Raw genomic sequence first — 21,232 nt, forward strand, 5'->3', positions numbered from 1 at the left:
GCCAAGTCCATTATATCAGTTGATGCAAGTAATGTGGGCTTAGGAGGTGTGTTGGAACAAGTTCAACATGAAACAATAGTCCCGATTGCTTTTGCCTCTAAGACACTAAAGGATGCGGAGAAAAATTATTCCACAATTGAAAGGGAGGCTCTGGCAGTGATGTGGATCTTAGAGCACTTTAAAGGGTTGATTTGGGGAAGCCCCATTGAAATTAAAATGGATCATAAGCCTCTCATTCACATTCTAAATCCCAAAAATTTGCATTTAATGTCTCCTCGCATTAGAAGATGGATTCTAATTATAATGCAATACAATCTTACGGTTAGTTTTACCCCTGGCAAAAGGAACAGAGTTGCTGATTGTTTATCCCGCTTGCCATGTTCCGCAACACATGAAGTGGCCAAGGAAGAGGAGATGGAGATGGATTGTGTGATAGCACAAATACACCCCAGTTTTTCCAAAGAATGGGTCGCAGCTAGCGAGAGGGATGATGAACAAGAGCAGCTTAGGAGAGCGATTAAGTGATTGGAAAGAGGTAACAAAGTATTGTTCCTTGGGAGAATAAGAAAGATGAAATGTCTTGCGATGAAGTGTGTATATACCGTGGAGATCGCATAGTTCCACCTTCCGAGTTTAAGAGAGAAGATAATGGAAATAGCACACAAGAGGCATATAGGAAGAAACTTGACGAAAAGAAGAGTCAGAGAGACATTCTGGTGGCCCAATATATGGAGTGACCTAGAAAACATTGTAAGAGAATGCTCTGCATGCGCAGTGAGTGACAAAGGAAAAGTGACTAGAGCCACACCGTTGCAGCCTGTAACAATACCAGATTCAGTGTGGACGAAGTTGGCTGTTGATATTTCAGGCCCATTTGAAATATTGGAACCCCACAAAATTTATATAATTGTGTTGGTTGATTACACTTCCAAGTGGGTAGAATGTGGCATAATGGAAGAGTCAGTTTCAGCCATGAAGATTAAAAGATTTCTGGAAGAAATTTTTAATAGACAGGCAGAACCCCAAGAGATGATATCTGACAATGGTGCACAATTTGTCATTAGAAGTGCAGAAGTTTCTCAAAGAAAGAGCGGCACAGAACCACAGCTCTATACCATCCCATAGGGAACGGGTTGGTGGAAAGGATGAACCGCTTTATTAAAGATACTATTCAACTAGCTGTAGCTAATAACTTGCCCTAGAGAGATTCTTAAAGAAGCTTTGGTTACCTATAGAGTCACGCCACATTCTACAACGGGGGAAGAGCCATTTACTATGATGAGAGGAAGAATTGCTACAAATAGATTGAGACCAGCCTGGTTACCGTTGAAAAAGAATAAATCTGTGAACATGGATGCAGTTATTAGGAGAGTAAAAGATAAACAGGAGAAGTATAAAAAATATTACGATAGCCAGAAACATGTGAAGGAAACTAAGATCGAGGTGGGTGACTGGATCAGGGTGAAAGAACCCAGAAGAGTTTTGAAAGGAGAATCTAAATATCGTCATCCACAAAGAGTGGTGAACTGTTCAAATAAATCTGTAATATTAGAGGATGGAAGTAAGTGGTCATGTGATGACATTATTATGACGGATGGAAGAGTGAAACAGATGATGGATGACAACAACAGGGTGGAGAGCAGAGACATGCTGGAGAAAGAAGGATCTGCATCATCCAAAACTGCATGCCATAGTGACATGATAAACAATGATGTCTCTGGTTTGGTATCCAGGAGAAGAGTGCCACGGATGAAAGAAGACTTCATTTATTATTATTGATCATGTTACATAAGACCAATGTAACTTAAAGAAGACGAGACAACGTGTATCCTTTCACTTACTAATTTTTAATGTGTTTGATCCTGCATTCAATGTTTTGTTCTGTTTTTGTTTTCCTTTTTCCAATGCCTTCTGTATGTAATTATTGTTCATTTGTATTAAGGGGGGGAGATGTTATAATGTGAAGGTTAATGGAACCTTCGTATACTGTGGTTCGATGTGGCGTTCCTCGGGCTGGGATTCGATCTTGAGACTCAGCTGGAGGAAGGCAGACAGCGGACGCAGTGAGGGAACTCTCCTTCAATGAATAAACAAGATAACAAACCGGACACAAGTATATGCTTACTTTATCTGTAAGAACATACATAACACAGAGTTCAGCAAAAGAGCTGGGGGGGTCTCGAAGGTGGGAGAAATTAAACACTAAAATGAAAATTCTCCCAAACACTGAAACTAAGCCCAGACTGCATCCCTGAACTTTTATTTTGATGGGGTGGATTTTTGTGTGTAGTTGGGATTACTTGACTTGTGGGGCCTTCCTCATTCCATTTTGCTCAAAAGATAATGTCACAGCCAGTGTTCTTGTGCTGTAGTGAATAATCTTCATGGTAGTTATTTGTGTTCTTAATGTTCTGCATTTTAATTGTCTTTAGATCTGAGGAATCATTATCTAAAAGAAATGACTTCTTTGGAATCACAAACCTAGTGGAGCACCCGGCTCAGCTGAACCCTCCAGGTAATCCTATGTCTTAAATACATATACATAGGGTCTGCAAGATCCAATGATTCTGGTCAACTTGAAATCTGTACCCCGCCTACTGCATTTTTATTCAGAATGTGTATAGAAATTGTATCCCATCTTGTGATTTCCATATACCTGTTTTGTACGCTGAATTCTCTAGGCGGTCCGAACCTGCAATATCCTTTTCTCTGATTGAAGAGTTTCCTAGAAGAGACCTAATTTCTTATAGCCTTTCCTCTGAGCTTGTCATTTCTCAGCGCTTTCAGCTCCTGCAAAGCCACTGATCGCCTTCCCGACGCCACCTTTGTCTTGATCCAGTCCTCTGACTCTACAGTTCACTGCCCACTGTCGGTGGATTCGTTTTCTTTACAATCGATAAATAACCCATTTTACTAGGCAAACCAGATTCTCCAAATGGGTTGGTTGGGGTAGATTTCTTTGTGAGAAATCTCCACTGAGAGAGTCCCCCAGTACTGTTTCACTGGGCACCTGAATTTTTTGCTAATTATTCTTGGAGGATGGGAACCTTTTTCCCCACTCACCCTTCCTTTTAATCTAGGACGTAGAACCTTTTCGACTGCTTTTGGGTATTTCTATTTGGGGCCATGCTTTCCTCCAACTTTCTGGCATCTACATTTTACTAAAGCTTTACACCACATCTTCTCTGGAGTGTTGCCAGGAGTTCATGGAGCTTCACCTCCATTGTTTATTTATCTGACTTTTTATCCCTTTAGGGGTTTTATTTTCAGAGATTAGCACACCCAGCCTAAAGTGGAGTGCTGAGGGGAGACATCTATCCTTTGTCTTGCCTCTCCAGTAACTGTGTGTTACTGTGACAGTTCCATCTGTTCAGGTTGGTGGCAGTGTACCTTTCGCAGGACTTTTTGTGAACTCTTATCGTAGGCTGTCTTTGCAGGGAGGACACCGGGGATACCATTTACACACCATGCTGTTAAGGCCTGACACGAGGACTTGTTCTTTCTGGGGTGCTTCTTCTACCTTCCTGGGTGTGGGAGGATTCGCTTGTCCCTCTGCCTTCGCCAGGCTTCCCAAGGAAAGCCTGCAAAGGGTCTCTGATTAACTGGCAAGACGGCAAGACGGGAAGTAGGGGAGGTGATCGAAACTCTCCTGATCTTTGTCCTGCAGTGTGCCTGACCAAAACCTGTTCAGCCTTGGAGGCTGGGTATCCCCATTGGACAGCCATCCCGAAGTTTCACTGGTGCATGTGACATGATTGGTGGACCGAGCCAGTGTTCCTGGATAAATTCCGAGGTCCTGGAGCAAAACTCTGAATCTACCACTGGAATCGAGGATTCTGAAGGACGAAACAAGACTCCAGCAGCAACCTGAGACCACCGGAGCCCGTTGAATAACTGCAGCTGTGCTGGCCTCTCCAGCAACAGGGATGATTCAAAGAGGATGAATTTCTCCCAGGCACTGGTGGGCCCAACCAGCCCCAAGACGAACTACAATTTGCGCCATCCCAGGAAGAGCTTTGACCTCCACGGCCTGCAAACTCGCAATACCCAGGGGCCTGTGCTGCTCCTTTGTACATTGTCTCCGGAAGCGTAGTTTCGCCTGCAACTTCGAGGGAATTCTCCTAGACCTGCATCAACCTTAATTGGCTCCCGAAAGTCCCCTCATCAGAGGCGAGGCCCGAGAAACCAAGAAGAGTTGACCGCCATGACAACCGTTGCTCCACCGAACCTGAAAAGGCGTGAGCAAGCCACAACTGCAAAGATCATTTGCCGAGTGTCCGTCTGCACGAGAGCTGTCGCCAGATCCACTGAAGTTCACTTCTCTCTCCAAGATCGAGAAACTTATGGCCGGTTCTGCCGCCACCTCTCTGCTAGAACCGTCCTGCTGCAATTGCTTCTTCATTCTACAGTACTCTCTCCCTCCAGGTACAATTTACCAGAAGTCTGCTTGCTTGATTCTGTAACTCTGGGAGCTGCAGATAGCTTGATTCTTGCAACGTCCCAGTTCCCCATAGTCGCATTGGGGTGACAACCCATTGTGCTTATGCAGCAAAACCGCCTGCCCTAGGGCAATGGTGCTTGGGGCAATCCTTCAGGGGTACACCAAAACCTCCCTGAGCTTCTTCTTAACCAATGTTGTTACTTAGCTGCAACAGTAGTGAATCCTACTAGATACTACCTCTTTGAACGCTGTACTTTGCCTTCCGGCTTTTTCCCCCGCCTAACCCCAGGTCAATGGTGGCCCAGTGACCCATCTGAACTTTGAGTGACTCGTACCAGACAGGGTTGGACTCTTAAAACAGGGTCAAAGTAATCAAATATTATACAGAGTTCGAAAAGTTTGCCCATATGTTTCAAGTTGGATAAGTAATTTGTTATCCTAAAAGCTATTCTAAACATACTTAATTGTGGAAATCTATGGCTCACATATCCTAAGACTATTGCACGTGATCTTATACTCTTAAATATATACTTGAAAGTACAACAGTGTGCCTTTTAGTGTATACAAAGAACTATATATATTTTTTTGTATGTACCTACGAAAGCCCTCCTACCTCATTAGACTAAGCCTGGCTACTCTCCATTTCTACCATATCTTTGGGGAGTTCAGGCCAAACCTAATGTCACAGCCAGCAACCTTTGTAAAAACCCCTTAACACGGGTATACTGTATGTTAGGGTAAATTTCTCTTTTTATGTGAAATCCCCACTCCCTCTGAGCCCCCCAGCACTTTTGCTGGACATCTGGTATTAGTCTAATTCTTCTGGGCGAGTGTTAGGAAAGATTTCTCTTTACTGCACCTTTCCTTCCATCTTTATGGAACCCCCAAACATTTTGCTTTTATTTTTGAATCTTCGCTTTACTTTTTGCAGTGCATTGAAGCCTTAAGCTTCCCTACACTGGCTTTTGCTCATGTCATGTGGAAACTGACCTGTCCTTCAGGCTGTCAGTAATGGGAAACCTAGTTTCCCTTAGTCGTATTACTTTGCTATTTTTTGTTACTTTTGTATCACCTGTGGTAACTTTTTATCATTGTACAAAGCAGCTTACACTGCCGTACTATGAGGTACAATTTTGTTTTGCCCTGGACTAACACTCAAAGGATCTTTACTTACTCTAGATGTGCTAAATGGATAAGCTGGTGGCAACAGTGACTTTTTGCCCTTTTTGGGGACTTTTCGTTTTAGCCTTACTTTTACTGTTTGGCTAGTAACTGTGGCTACTGGTCAAATATGGCCACGCCACAAGTCTGGCCTGGCCTTCCCCACAACACCATATATGGAACTTCCACCCAACAGCCAGTCAGGGGGTAGGAAGGGACAGAGTCCGGGCTGCCTGGGACTTTGGGAAAAGTAAGGTAAAAGGCGATGGAAAGCAAAAGTCCACAGGGGCCATCTCGTTTCCTATCGGGAATCCACTGATTCCAATGACAGGGCCTGGGCATCCCAAAATGGAGGATGGGCAGGGCAGCTGTCAATTCAGCACAGAGCTGCCTCCAGCCTGTACCCTGCTCTGTGGGCCACACACAGGTGCCCAAAAACATACACTAGGAGTACAGGGTTGTACTCTCACCCATGGGTGCCATAAGGGTATCCCAACGGTCTATTCACCAAACCAAATACAGGAAGAGCGGAGTTTCAGCTCTTACCTGGCTTTTAGGATAACAAGAGGACCCCTGCACCCATTCTTCAGAGATCCTGGAGAAACTTGAAGGAGCCATGAATCTTGCAAGACCCGTGAAGAAACCAAAGACCTGACTGAAGGAGGCCTGGCGACCAACTTCTGCTGCTGTCCTCGAGGAGCCCTGTCTTGCTTGTGATCTTTAGCAGTCCTGCGAAGGAGCTGCAACCCTTGGAGGGACCATCCATTCCTAACGTCTGCACGGTGCCCTGCCAAAGAGAGCCTTCAGAAGTGCCCCGGAACCCTCCTGTGGCTGATTAGCTTCGATTTTGGGCTAGCGTGCTGCCGGCGTCACAGTTCTGAGTTTCAACCTGCAACTTGGGGAATCCTCAGCTGGCCTTACGAGACATACCTCTACGACATTTCGGCGTCCTAGCATCGAGGGGACCCGAGATAGGAGGGAAAGTCCGACCTGCGGCTGTTAAGTCCCTTTGCATCGCAGTGCTGCGGTGACCACCACCCGAAATTGCGTACCTAACCAGAGTCCAGTCCTGGGAGGGATCCTGCATCAAGTTTTGCTGCAATCTTTCTTCGAGAGTCCTTCGAAACAGTGAAAGACACCAACCAGAGATCAGCTGGAACCTTCAACCCCTGTGAATCGAGGACTGTGATTTTCAGTGGGAAAAGCAACCTCGCACCCTCAGAGAGACATTGTTGCGGGCAAAAATGGGAGCAACATATAAAGACATTAAACAGAATGAACAGCATCACAAGAGCTCAAGAAAGACTTAACAATCATTAGGGGAAGCATAGTCGCAGCTGGACTGGACTAATCCTTATCAGGGATCAGTGAAGGAACTAGTTCCCATTCAGCGTGCCCCTGCCAGAAGTAGCAGGACAGAGAGCTTATCTTCCATAATTCACAGAGACCGTACTTTGGGGTGAAGGGTTCGAGAGGTACAACAATGACAGATTGGCGCACTCACACCCTTCTCTCCACGCAGGAGCAGTATCACCACGTACCACCGCTCACAGCTTTTCTACTGAGGGAGAGGCCTGAAGGGGGTGATTCAAGTTCAGGGAGGGCTGTAACCGTGCCCCAACGCCTCCGCAGAGACCAGGTAAGCGTAACACTTTTGGCAACCATGGGCAGAAATCACTGTAGTGACGGCCGCCTCACTCGCGGGTGTGGTGCTCACGCCAACGACTTGACTGTCAACAGTCGTTGGTCTCCATCGGAATCCAAACTACACATCAATCTTTTGGAGCTGAGAGCAATCAGACTTGCACTGAAGGCTTCTCTGCCGTCTGTACGGGGAAAGAATGTCCTGATAATGACGAACAATACACTGGCCATGCACTACCTCAATAAAACGGGAGGTGTAGGGTCACTACCTCTGTGTAGAGAGGCAATGCAGCTCTGTTGGGCTATTCAAGAAGCAATCTTCCGATCAACGGTTCACCTAGCCCGGGAGGAGAACAATGCGGTGGATGCTCTGAGCAGGCAGAGCAGTCTCCAACGAGTGGGAACTAGCTCAGGAAGTCCTTCAAGAAATCTTCGCCCTTTGGGTAACCCCCGGTGTCAACCGGAAGTGCAAGCTGTACTGTTCAAGGGAATTTCCTCCGAGGGGAGCTCTAGGAGACTTGTTTGTGGTGGACTGGGAATTCCCCCGTCATTGCCCAAGTAATCAGGATGTTGAGGAGGTTCGGAAACCGCATGATTCTCATTGCCCCGGATTGGGCCAGGAGAACGTAGTACCCGGACCTTCTGGATATGTCCACCTGTCCTCCGATACATCTTCCGCTAAGGGAGAATCTTCTCTCGCGAGAGGAGGGTCGAGTTCTCCATCCAGAGGTCAATACTCTCAACCTTCACTCTTAGTTTCTGAAAGGTTGAGGTACAACAATTGGGACCTTCCGGGTGAAGTGATGGAGGTGTTGCTTTCAGCTAAGAGGCCAGCAACAAAGTCTCTGTACCGTTGCCGTTGGAATAAGGTTTCTGACTGGTGCAGACACCAGAATGTTGATCCTTTTCAATGTTCAACACCGGATGTTCCATCCTTTCTGCTTTCCTTGGTACATAAAGGTTTGCAGGTTGGTACCATTAAGGGTTACCTGGCAGCACTGTCCATTTTTAAGCACTCATCAGAGGAATGTTCCCATTTTAAGATCCCTTTGGTCACTCAGTTTCTAAAAGGGCTCACAAATGTGTTCCCACCTTCTACATTCCAGGTTCAGGTATGGGACCTCAACTTGGTTTTTAAATTCCTGATTGGTACTCCTTTCGAACCATTGCACTAATGCCCTTTAAGACCATCCTGTTGGTTGCTCTTACATCTGCTAGAATACTGAGCGAGTGGCAAGTGCTTTCTTCTAAGCCACCCTTCACTATATTCCACAAGGACAGGGTTGTATTGAGAGTGAAGCCCTCCCTTTTGCCTAAGGTTGTTTCATAGTTACACCTACGGCACATAATTGTGCTACCAGCATTCTATCCCCCTGCGCATCCTAGCAAGGAAGAGGAAAGACTTCATCGGTTGGACCCTAGGAGGGTGTTAAGCGTTTGTGTCCAAGATGTCCAAATTGAGAGTGGACGACCAACTCTTTGTAAGGTATACAGGACACAGGCTAAGCCAAGCTGTTTACAAACAGACCTTGTCTAGGTGGATCATCCTTGCTATTTCTGAATGCTACAGGCTGGCGGGCAAGGACCCTCCTGAGAGTTTACGTGCTCATTCCACCAGAGGCATGGCCACTTAGTCTGCCCTGCAGAGAGGTGTCCCTTTTGAGAACTTCTGTGATGCTGCAAAGTGGTCATCCATACACACGTTTAATAAGCATTACTCTTTGGATACTTCCCACGCTCAGGATGTCACTTTTGGCAAGGCAGTCCTTTATTCTGCCCTTTGAAAATTCTGCATGTCTAAATTCTGACGCTCCTATCATGGGTACTGCTTTGGGAGTCTGTCAAAGATGAGGAATACGTTGAAGGACACAATCCATTTGAAGAACAAGTTACTTATCCCTGGTAACTTTCTTTTGACTGGATGTTCCTTTTCGCCCTCCCAACCTACCCCTCTTTTGGAATTTCCCATGATATTACAGCTTTCGTTCCAAAAAGGCTGAATACTGTCCTGCCCGTGTTTATGGGCACTACACGAGGGGAGGTGTGGGGGGGACAGAACTGAGGCCAATGGGCGCTGTGCGTGCTACTTGGAACATCCAATGACGTCACCTTCGATGGAGGCCTTCGAGGGACATCGACTTGACGCAGGGCGCCCTCTGCCGACTTTTCTTTGCCAAAGCTGGACATTATAGGTCAAAGATGAGGAATATGTTATAGGAACATCCAGTCGAAAGAACGTTACCAGGGGTAAGTAACTTGTTCTTCTGAGCCTGGTGGATCTACTTAGATCACATGCTATGCATAGGCCAACATCTAGTAGTAGCCACAGTCTATTACATTTTATTGTTTTAAAAACTCGTAAAGGGACGTTGACAAGGCGTGCCAGTAATACTATCCCTTGTGTAACGTCCACTGTACCCACGGTCTTTCACGTGTCAAGGTCCCTCAGATAGTTTTTGTTCTGCCATCGTAGTCGGACGGATATCGCACAGTTCCTTCTTGGCACTTAGTAAAAGTTTAAACTTAGTGTTTCTTTCTGTCCTTTCGATAACCGTTTATTGCAAGATCTCCGGCAGCGGCTTCAAGGACAAGACCTCCATCGACGACAGCGGCTCTATTCTCGACCAACTTTTCCCTGCTGCCTTTCACGGGCCTTGTCCCTGCACGGTAGGGAGAATGGGGGAGGTTCATCCAGTCTCACTAATTGAATGCATATTCCCCTTTACTCACATTTATTTAGCTAGGCTGCCATCCTTGTACACGATGTAAGACACTCCTTTTAAATTCTGTACTTCCTGTAACATGAAGTTTCCCTAGATGGATTCGCACTGAGTGTCTAAACTTTGCCTCCCTAGGGACCATGCTGAAAGACGGTGCAAGTCCTGCAAACTGTTCAGGCCAAAAACTTTATAGGACCGCAAGACTAAACGCTTGCCCCACCACGCCATGCAGGCCAAGGCCGCTATGGACATCGAGCCTCCAGCGATGGCAGCATTGGCATCCTAAGTGACGCAGAGGGCGAAATGGATACATCGGATTCCTGCGTGCGAGTCTCTGACCGCAACAGTCAGGCCAGCAGTTGTGCTATGGGGACGACACCCAGCGGCTCAAGCCCTACCAAGCCATGCCACACCAAGTAGATTCCCCCCCATTGCCGAAGGTCAACCATGTTGTCGACCGATAAGCCATACGTGGTGTCGAGGGGAAGGTCCGAACATTCCCTGTCCTTTGGGCCATCGCATCACGATCACCACATGACAGGCCCCCGAAACACATGTTAGTTGGTTTCCAACACCAGGTCTAAATCTGGGAAGTCCTCGGGTTCCAGCGATCGGGCGTCGAAAGACACGTCGACGGCCTCAGGAAAAAGCTCTTAATTAAGCAAATTAATAAAAAAACAAGTTCCTGACACCCTCCTAAAGGCCGAAACGCCGAAAAACTCTAAATCTTTGACACCCAATGTTACAAATTAACAGGCTACAAAAAGTAGGGATTACACTGCCCCTGAGGGCACCCTTTCAGGGGCTATGCATCACAAGCAGACCCCTGTCCCAGACCCTCCACCTGCACCACCTAACCATTGTTTCCCTCTGTGTTGCCAAGCTGCTCCCAATGGAGCGCAGAACAATTTGATAGGGTCATGTGGAGAATGTGCAATTTCATAAACTTCTTTGACAACTCCACAACCTTCAGGGACCCCCACAGAATAGGGCAGCAAGCACACAGCCCGCATGCAGTCAAAAATGCCTGCCTGGAAACCACACAGGCTACCACCTTGTCATATCAGGACCTAGGTCAGGACACATATAACAAGCAATGCTCACAAGACCCTGGCTCATCCACAGACCCAGAGGACCAAGGGGGACACAGGAGACTTAGACCAATATTATGACGATCATGACATATACATCATCCAATCAACCGACCACACCTACCCACCGGTGGCTGACTCCCCGGTAGAAAACCAACTGCAATACAATGACCTGCTCCTTTAAGATAACCAGGAAGCCCAGGTCGATGGACTTCGTGGAGGACATCCTTGGGGATAAGGAATCTGCAGCAGAGTTAATCCCCTTGCTTCAATCGGTCCAGAGGCGTATTCTGCTTCTCCAGCATGAGGTCTGGCATGGATTCACATGCTCATGAATATTACCCGTCAGGCTGGGAATCCTCGGTAAAAGAAAAATCAGTTTTTCATTTCTGAACTTTCGCCTAGCAGCCAATCACTGAGCCCTGGGTGATACTGCCACCAGCCAATGACTGCCCTCTACCCAAGCCCCTCCCCAGGCAGCCATCTTCAGATTTTTACTGCACGTTCAACTGTTGGGAGTCATTGTGCTTTGCTCTTTGAGTTTTTTGCTGTGTTTTTCGCTTTGTGAGTTTCAGTCTATTTTTTGGTTAATCGAGCCCGTGTGCTTCCTCGATCATCCTTCCGACTAACAGAGGCCGGTTTTTAGGAATTTTCATCACCCTGTGCAGGAGGGACCCCAGCCGGCCCATAGGACTGGGGTTTTCCCAAACAGCACTTTAAGATGGAATAGCAGCACCCGTGAGATGGATGCGGATGCAGATTAGTACTCAAGCATCAAATCAATAATGACAACTCAATGGTTTGGCAAAGGGAGTCCGTTTAATGATGAGTACAAAAAACAGCGAGTTATGAATATCAGCAGTTGCTCGATCTTCCTTCTCACTTCAACTCCGATGAACTTCACAAGAATCGCATCCTTTATACTAAAAACTTATCATTGCTGATGCGAACTGCTAAAAATGTTGCATGCAATTCTATTGGTTATAGGAAGGTAACTTTACTATAGGCACTATATCTGTATATGATAGTGTAGTGAAAGGATTGGATAACTAGTGTCAGGTGGGGCATCTAAGCCCTTCCTTCAGAATTACTACTGTGGACGTCACTAAAAGTACAACGTCTCATTGGTTCGACGGACTATAGGATCCTAGATTACTTGTTACATTGTAATTGGGTTAATACTATGTCACCTTGTACTTTTCCACTTTGTTTATCATGCAGAATAGTCTGCCAGGTGCAGGGTGCCCGTCAGCTCCCCTAGCGTCCCACCAACCAGTATCACCATCTTTCACTGACCCACTGGCCATGTTTCAATTAGTTTCTAATTTGTAGGCCTCGATGCTGCCTCTATCTGGGAGAACTCGGATATCTGTGCACGGCTCAAGGCTGCACATAGGTGTGAAGGCCCAAACTCTTCTTGCTTGGCAGGTCACGTGTTTTAGGCACTGTGAAATCATCTCCGTCTCCATGTAATTTGTGTATTTGATTTTAGCTTTCTGTCCACCAAATGTCTTCTGCTGCTTATCTCGACTCCTTTTAACAGGATACTGCGCTCTTGGCATCATAAATTGTATTAGCCGGTGTCAGCTAAGATGACCTTGGTTTCTTTGCACGGGTCTCATGCATCTGAGTTTCGTTTCTGTCTTTGGCTTTCGATTCCAGTGTTTAGGGCCTTCTCTCGTGGGGCCTCTGGTAACTTGTGGTTTTTTCTGCCCTTTTGCAAAGTGGCCATCTACGTCATATGAAGGGCTCCTTTTGAGGTAGATATTTATGTGGCGCTTGCCGCATCTAATTTCCTATTAAGCATAGCAAGCCGCACAATTTCCTCAGCTTTCTTGCGTTTCCAAGCCTATATACATGTGTAAACTGGTTGCATATCTTCATCGCTCTTATGGCATAAGCTTCTTATACTTGACATCGTCCTTTTACTTCAACTCAGGATGTCGCTTATCCGTGGTGTTTCGTCTCTTTTCGTCATTCACAGTTCATAGTTTTCTTTATCTGCGAGTCAGAGTTCTTGTGACATCACCCTTCGTTCTCTTTTATGACTTTCGTGACTTCTGCAGGCATTACATTTTGACAGTCGTCATTCTGTCTCACTTGTCGATACGGTTTTCTCAATGGGTACCTTACTGTCCAAGGTTTCTTAAGTGTAAGTACTTCAATAGGTACTGTCCGTCTGATCGGTACCGGGCAGAGTCCCACTGCGGCTCTCTGCTGGTTTATTTGCTCATCGTATGTCATATCTCGGCGTGACCATTCCTGGAACTTCAAAATGGTCAGTTGGAGGGCAGGCCATATTTGAGGCCTCCTCTACAGCCCCTCAAGGACTTTTTTCATTGAGTATTCTTCTTGGAGGCTGCCAGAAGATTCATAAGGCCTACATTGCGTGGATCATATCGGAAGAGATGGATGGCAGCGCTTCACTCTTCAAGCTGTGCTCTGACTGCGGTTTGCAGAATGTGTACAGGGACGATAAGCATTCCCACTGTCTGTATTGCCTGCACCCGATGCACAAGGAGGAAGATTTTGCGTTTTGCCGTGGCTTCTCGAAGTGCACGTTGAGGGACCAACATCAACGGTTGGAAACGTGGCTGCAGGCCAAGACCTCTGCACCGGGTGGTACCCAGGAGCATGCCTCTCCGGGATCTGGAAAAGCTGAGCTGGCTTCTAAGTCCTTTGAGGGCGTCCCACCCGTGGGGCCCCAACACAAGCCCAAACACTGCAAGTCCGCTTCCGTCGGGGTTGCCCCGCTGCAGGTCTCGCGAAGGTCAGTGTGCGCTCATTATCTCCATCCACGTCAATCTCCAGTCAACGCTCTGGTTCCTCATCCAAGAGAAAGTCTGATAACCCTGGTAAGCTACCGGAGAACCTGGAGATTGCCAGACGGGAGAAGGCCAAACGGGGTATGGTGTCAAGCCTGCCTGCTGCAGAGAAGGCCAAAGGAGACAAAGGGTCAGATCCGGCCCTTACAGAGAAGGCCAAACAGGACAAGACCTCTGATTCGGCCGTGAAGGCCAAGCAAGACAAAGGGCCAGGCCTCTCTGTGAAGGCCCAGGTGCACCAGATGAAAGCTTAAACCTCTCTTGAGGTGCTGGTGGTGTCGCTTTCAAAGGCCGTAGGGGCAGACCGGCAGGGTGACATGGCGATGGCAGCGGCAAGGGTTACCCTTCCTCCCAGGAGGGAGGCTTCGAATATGCCTGCTGATAAGACACCGGAGAAAAGGATGCCAGACCTTAGCCCGAGACCGACCGTTCTGGACCCAAGGAGGTTCGGAGGGAGTGCTCAAGGCCTTTGGCTGAAGATGAGGACGACGACATTTCCGTCTATACCATCCAAGAGGGCGATGACGACTGAGGCGCCGGGGACTCGCCCCACGAGGAGGGCGACGACAAGGATATCATTGTTCGAGACGAGGAGTGGCCCCAGGACGATGGGGGGGGAGGCCAAGGCCCTTCTCCCCAGAGGCCTCCTAGAGACTTTGCACTGGATATCATCTCGTCCCTCAACTTGCTGATGTCCGAGTTGCAGAGGAGGATACCGACAATCCTGCCATCTCACCCCTGCCGCCCCCAAGCCCCAGTGCCAGTCACCCCGTTGCCATCGCGGGAACCACTGACCAAGAAGAGGAGACACCTGATGCCTCCATGCCACCCTTCTCCACAGACCCTCCCACCCCCAAAGAGACGGAATCGGACACAGCGATGATGGGCACGGATTACGGCAGAATGGGGGCCCTCCGTCCCTTCTACCCTGAACCTCTCCTCCGTATGAGATAGGATCGTTCCACGCAATGATCTCCTGAGCCTCAGTGCTTTTCCAGCCCATGCCGCAGGAAAAGAAGGAAGGCTTCTTGTATCAGCGTCGAGAGGCGAAGAGGAAGACCATCCTCTCGGTCCGCCTACTGGACGATGTTTGGTACGAAGGGCTGGCGTTGATGAAGAACCCTGCCCCAGCGACGAGAGACTAGCTGGAGAAAAAGTACAGGGTGCCGGACTCGGTGGTCTCAGTGGCGCCCACGTGTCTGCGGTCTCAACCGTTGCCAGACTTCGTGGTCTCGGTGGCCACCAGCTAGAAATTCCGATTCCACGTCTTCAGCTTCGTAGCGAGGGGAAGAAATTGGACTTGATGGGTAGTAAGGTTATCTACTCTGCAGCTACCACGATCAAGGCTGTCCACGCCCTTATCATTGTAGCCAGGTACGACCGGGAGCTGTGGTTTAAGCTAGCTCTGCTACTGGACTTTCTTCCCGACGACAAGCAGGTCGAGACCTTGGAACTCCCGAGGTGGCTTCGGATCATTACATCACGGTGGCCATGGACATTGCGGACGCAGGGTTCCGCCAGATGGGGAACAGCATCTTCCTTCGTCGTTGTGGCTGGCTCAGGGCCACCAACTTTAGGCAGGTGGTGTTGGGGAGAATTCTCATTCTATGGCTAATTTTCCTTACCTATAGAGTCCCCCAGCAGCTTTGCTGGATTTGCAGGGTTTATTTTTTTTCTCCTGCTAAGAATGTGACTCTTTTTCCCACTCTTAGGCATATTTGCTATGTGTGTGCTAGGCTATTTTTTGTGTTTAATGTCTATGGGGTTTATCTCACCCTCATAGGAACCATCTTTTTACACATGTTACACAGCACCGTCAGTGCAGTAACACAGGGGTTTTGTAGCGACCCCCAAACATAGACTCCATACCCTGGGACTGACTACTGTCTCCCAGGGCATGTAAGGTCCCCATTGACTTTATTAGTCAATTTTTATGAACTAAACCAGTACAACCCATCTTACTATGGAGGTACTGGGAAGGGTTAATAGTTTTTCCCTGGTGTTCATTTTCGAGAGGGTACGGTACAGTCCCTCTCTCAAAAGTTTCTGGCTGGTGGCAGTGGTTACTACCAAAAATATTCGAGCGCAAATATTTCCCTAAGGGGTTTTTCCATTGTTCGAGGCTACCACTTTTTCTGACAGGCTCCGACATACCGTCGGTTTATTTTATTATTAACTTTACTCCGGTAGGTTTTATTTGCCAGAATATTAATATAAATTCTTTCTCGGGTCTTTCTCTAAACTCCTATCCCAGGTCGGAGATCCTTTTTTTCGTCCTTTTGGCGGGCTTCTGCCAAGAAGCCCTCCTTTCGGCGCCACAGTCTGGGGTGGGTCCATTGTGTGGGAGGGGGAGTAGGGCCCCTGGACAGGGTTGCTGCAGCAACCCATGTCGCACTCTAACCTGATAGGCTGGAGGGTCTCCCGCCAAGATGACAACTCCACTGTGAGTGACAGCTATGCTGTATGAATGGGGATCTTTTTTGCATAAAAGCAGGGTCCTGAGGACTGGAAGAGGAAGACGTCGCCACTGGAACTGAGGAACAGAAGAGGAGAGAAGCCAAAGACACCTGCAATGACTGAACCACCGGTGAAGCCTCGCTGCAGCGTCTCACCACTTTTTGCCACACGACGAGAAGAGATCTTCATCTGGAAGAGCCTTCTTCCCTTGAGCTAGTGGGGCCAACCAGTTTGCCAATCGCCTTCTTGGACCTGGCTTTGGTCGAATCGCCAGTGCCCAGCACTTGGAGGCCGGATAGCCAGGCAGCCATCCACCCGGACCACAATTTAAAGGAGCGTACCTTTTATTCGTTGGGCAGCACTGCGGCTGGTTTCATCCCTGGGTAGTGCAGTCACTCGAACCTTCCTCCACGACGAGAGTTCCTCTTCCTCTACTGGATCACCCGAACTGCAGAAACTACCAGGAACAACCGCCACTGCAGGAGCCTCTTTTTCATTTTAAGGTACTTTGTTCCGTCAGGCCTCCCTTTTTGTGTGGTAGCGCTAAAGGTGTTTTAAATCCTTTACCTACCTGTTGGGTTGGCCGCCCCCATCGTCTAACATTGTCATTCGCCTTTTGTATCCACCTTTTTGAATCGTTAACCAAAGACTGAATGCAGCTACAAGAACATTTTGCTCCTGGGCCCTTGCCCTGTACCATTGACTCTGGCACAGGCCTATTGACTCTGGCTAAATTTGTTAGAAATTCCTTCTCTAGATTGCTTCTCAACTAGAACTGTGTTGGTGCACCTACTTCTTATAACCACCTTTTCCTTCCCACTTTTAAAACTTGTGAAGTGCCATTTTGCTTGGTTTTTATTTAAGTATTCTCTATGCTAAAGTACTGCCTTGCCTAAACTTGTTCACAAATTTATTGGGAAGTGTTGCTAAGGTGCCTAAGAAGATATTCCTGTATAACTTGTCCTTTCCCTCCCTTGTGAGAAATTGCTAGAGTGCCATTTGTGTTTGGTTTTCACTGTGCCGTTTTGCTCAGTTTTCACTCTTACTCAAACTTGTCTACAATTTAACTAGGGAGCTGTGCATACCTTTCTTGACTGATTTTAACTTTCTTTATTAACAGTGATTAATGTGTTGATCTAGAAGTGTGTAAAATATATATATATATGTATATATATTCTTTTTAATACAAAGCTTTGGTCAGCGTTTCCTTGTACCATAGCACTGTAGTCCAATTGTATAAACCCTGAATACTGCTCATCTCCCTGTTGAGATAAGTCTGACTGCTTAGCCACAGCTACCAACTAAATCTTTGTGGTACGGACTGATACCAAAGGGGATTTATTGCTCATACCTGTAGTCTTAATCTTCTGTAGTGCTCCCTAAGGGAACTGCACAGGATTCTGCCTAACAGGAGGTCCAGACAAGGGTTTTGGACATCACTTTGACAGGGACAACCTGTTTGCCTGGAGGGATGCATCCACCGCTTTTCCAATCAAGGTGGACAGATACAGCACGTACCCTAGGCACTCTACAACAACGGCAGTCCTTTCGTTTCTCAGGAGGGGAGGTCTAGCTGATCTTCGAGGGGGTTTCGGCAGGGGCTCCACCTCTTACCACCAGCCCTCATGCTCTTCCACCCAGGAAGCCAACAGAGGTCGCTCCAAGGCCTTCGGGGGCAGTCGCCATTGTCGAAGACCGAGATCTGGAGGCCCATCCTCGACCTACAATGACTGAACAAATGCATAAGGTCCCAGAAGTTCAGGGTGGTTACTCTTCAACACGTGCCCGGACAACTGAAAGAGGGAGACTTTCTGTCGCCATTGGACCTGGAGGATGCGTACTTCCACATGCCCATCCACAAAGGACACTGCAAGTTTCTGTGCTTCGTAGTTGAAGGGAAGCATTACCAATTCAAGGCCCTTCCTTTCGAACTGAAGTCGGCACCCAGCGTTTTCACAAAGTGCCTGGCTCCGGTGGCAGCCCATCTACGACTGGAAGGGATCCACGTCTACCCTTACTTGGACTGACTCATCCGGGCCAGATCAAGGGACATTGGTGTTGACCACACGGCGAGGACCGTCCAACTGACGGACCTGGAGTTCTCAGTGAATTATGCCAAATCCTGCTCGACTCCATCGTAGGACGCTGTGTTCCGGTGATCCCGGCTCATCACGGTCGTGCCTGGCGGCGCCGTTGGAGGAGAGGATAGTGCCCATCTTGGGCAAGATGCAAAGGCTGTTGGCACTGAAGATTGCCATGGTGAGGGCCATCAAGTCTCTCTTCGGCATGATGTCGTCATGCATTTACCTCATTCGACTCTGCAGTTTGCAGATGCGCTCGCTACAGGAATTCCTTGACGCCAGTTGGGTCAAGGTGTCCAGAGGCTTCCAGGTCAAAATCATGCTCGCCGAGTTCGTCGGGCGATAAGGTGGTGGGACATGCGCCCCATTTATCCGGTGGCACGGATTTCCAGGACGCCCCCCTCCCCACCCCATACAAGGAGTCAGTCACGACGGACGCTTCCCTGGAAGGATGGGGAGCTCACACTGGCCGTCTTCATGCCAGGGGCTTGTGGTTACTGGAGAAGAAGGCGCTGCACATCAACGTCCTGGAACTATGGCCGGTATCTTGGGCCATGAGGTCGTTTCTGCCGTCCCTCAAGGGCAAGGTGGTGAGGGTCTTCACGGACAATGCCACCACAATGTTTTACATCTGGAAGCAGGGGGGCACCAGATCCCCAGCACTCTCCAAAGAGGCGCAGGATTTATGGCACTTGGCTGTCGCCCCAGGGGATGTTACTCCTGTCAGGTGAAACGGAACGAGGAATTAACGCAGTTGCCGACTCCCTCAGCAGGGAGCTACGCTCTTGCCACGAAGTGGGTGCTTCGACAGGATCAAGTGGACTACCTTTTCCTAAAATAGGGCAATCACCAGATCGATCGGTTTATGACGGCGACAAACACCAAGTGCCAGAGGTTTGAACGCAGGTTTCCCCAACAGGGGAGCATGGGGGATACATTCTCATTACCCTGGGATGGCCCGTTTCTTTATGCGTTCCCTCCGTTGCTGCTTTGAGTCATCAATCAACTCAGCCGGTGCAGGATGATCCTCGTCGCACCAACGTGGCCGAGGCAGATCTGGTACCTGGACCTTCTCAGCATGTCTGCGTCCCCTCCAGGGTGAGAGATCCTCAGACAAACTATCAAGTTTTGAAGCTATTTTATTTTGCCTTCAAAACGATTTTGCACAGATTAATATATTTAAACATTTACAAAACTTTCGCTAAGCACGAAAGTTTTTAGGACAGACATTTCTTTTTCAGTGGAAATACAGGTAAGTATCATCTTCATTTCTTGTTTGAGGAACAGTTTCCACTGTGGTGCACAAGTATACAGTACAGGTGAGTGGTGGCTTAGGATTAGACCAAGTGCGACCCAGGACTGTGGTAGGTCCAGGGGTGCTAAACACAAGTGTACACAACAATCTACAAACACATATATACAGGGGTTGTGGCACAGGACATCGACACGGAAGTGTTTCGGCCAAACAGTGTTTGGTAAGGGCCAGAGGTGGTGGTGGCCTTCACCAGGATAGTTGGTTGATAGTGGTGCTGTCCGTATGGGTATCTGTGGGGGAAGGGATAGTTGTCAGGATCTCGGGACGTTATTGGTTAATTTAGATGTAAATGAATACAGGCTGAGTGGTGCCTACAACACACAGGAGGTGTATTTAAAAATGCAACAGCTTACTGTCTGCAATGGTGCAGCGGGGACACTGTGCTAGGAGTCCTGTTGTGGGTGCTGGACTCTTGGATGCATGTCTGCATGTGACATGCCGAGACTCGTATTAATCGGGTCACTGAGGCTACTCAATACAGCCTATGGTCTCAAGAAGCTTTAAAAGAAGGTGTGTATGCTGTTAGCTACGCATTCTGGAGAAACCGTTTGTAGTTTGCACAAGGCGAGGCCCACGTACTTTCAGCGTGGGAGGTGCTGTGTAGTATGTGTTTGACCCAGAGCTGGATAACACCACTGGAACTGGTGTCTATAAAAATGGAGTCAATACATGAGCATAGCCTCAACGTGGATCGGGCTGTTGGTCAAAAACGCCAAGCTGGCTGTATGGCTCGGGCAAGGGTCTAATAGTGCGAGTGAATGAAATGCTGCTTACAAAATGCTCAACAATTGTAAAAATGCACAAGATACCGCTGGTGACGGTGCGCTTTAAAAGTTCACATAACAATTCTGTACCACGACCCAGGATCGCGGAACCTGAAGGCCTGGCTACTGCAGCATTAGAATTCGGGGGTTGCGATCTTCCGGAGGACTGCAAGGAGTTACTCGCCAAGGCCAGAGCGTCTTCTACCTTGAAATGCTACTGACTCTCATGATCCTCTGAGGGTCACATATTTGCTGTTGGCCAAATCGGGGCTGGCTCACGCCTCCAAAGTTCATCTGGCAGCTATCTCCCGCTACACCACATCCCCAGGACGACCCTCCTTGTGGTCACACCAGTTAGTCAAGGAATTCGTCAAGGGACTATTCTGCTCGTTCCCACCGGTGAAGGCTCCGGCGTGGGAACTCAATGTGGTACTTACTAGGCTCATGAAACCCCTGTTCGAACCTATGCATTCTGTTCCACTCAAGCTTCTATCATGAAAGGCGGCTTTTCTCGTGGCCATCGCCTCTGTACGACGGGTGGGTGAGATGAAGGCCCTATTCTATAAGCCACCTTACTTGACTTTCCACGAGACGAGGGCGGTGCTGCGGACGCACTCCTCCTTCATGCCAAAGGTACCGTCTGACTTTCATCTAAATGAGAACTTGGTGTTACCTGTGTTTTTTCAGACGCCTTCATCGCCGGCTTAAAGGACTTTGCACTCGCTGGATGTGG

General features: G+C 48.1%; 1 protein-coding gene across 3 annotated transcripts in view; it reads left to right on the forward strand.

Annotated features, from left to right (window-relative positions):
- PRPF3 (pre-mRNA processing factor 3) overlaps positions 1 to 21,232 on the forward strand; it is a 1,104,158-nt gene that overhangs the window by 457,939 nt on the left and 624,987 nt on the right. For all 3 annotated transcript variants that reach the window (XM_069649724.1, XM_069649725.1, XM_069649726.1), the window contains exon 10: positions 2,433 to 2,515. In XM_069649724.1, the coding sequence (XP_069505825.1) occupies positions 2,433 to 2,515 (83 nt within the window). The remainder of the gene's footprint in view (positions 1 to 2,432; positions 2,516 to 21,232) is intronic.

The sequence above is a fragment of the Ambystoma mexicanum genome, chromosome 1p (assembly GCF_040938575.1).
Source record: "Ambystoma mexicanum isolate Mex_15411 chromosome 1p, UKY_AmexF1_1, whole genome shotgun sequence".
In the NCBI taxonomy this organism is placed as follows: domain Eukaryota; kingdom Metazoa; phylum Chordata; class Amphibia; order Caudata; family Ambystomatidae; genus Ambystoma; species Ambystoma mexicanum.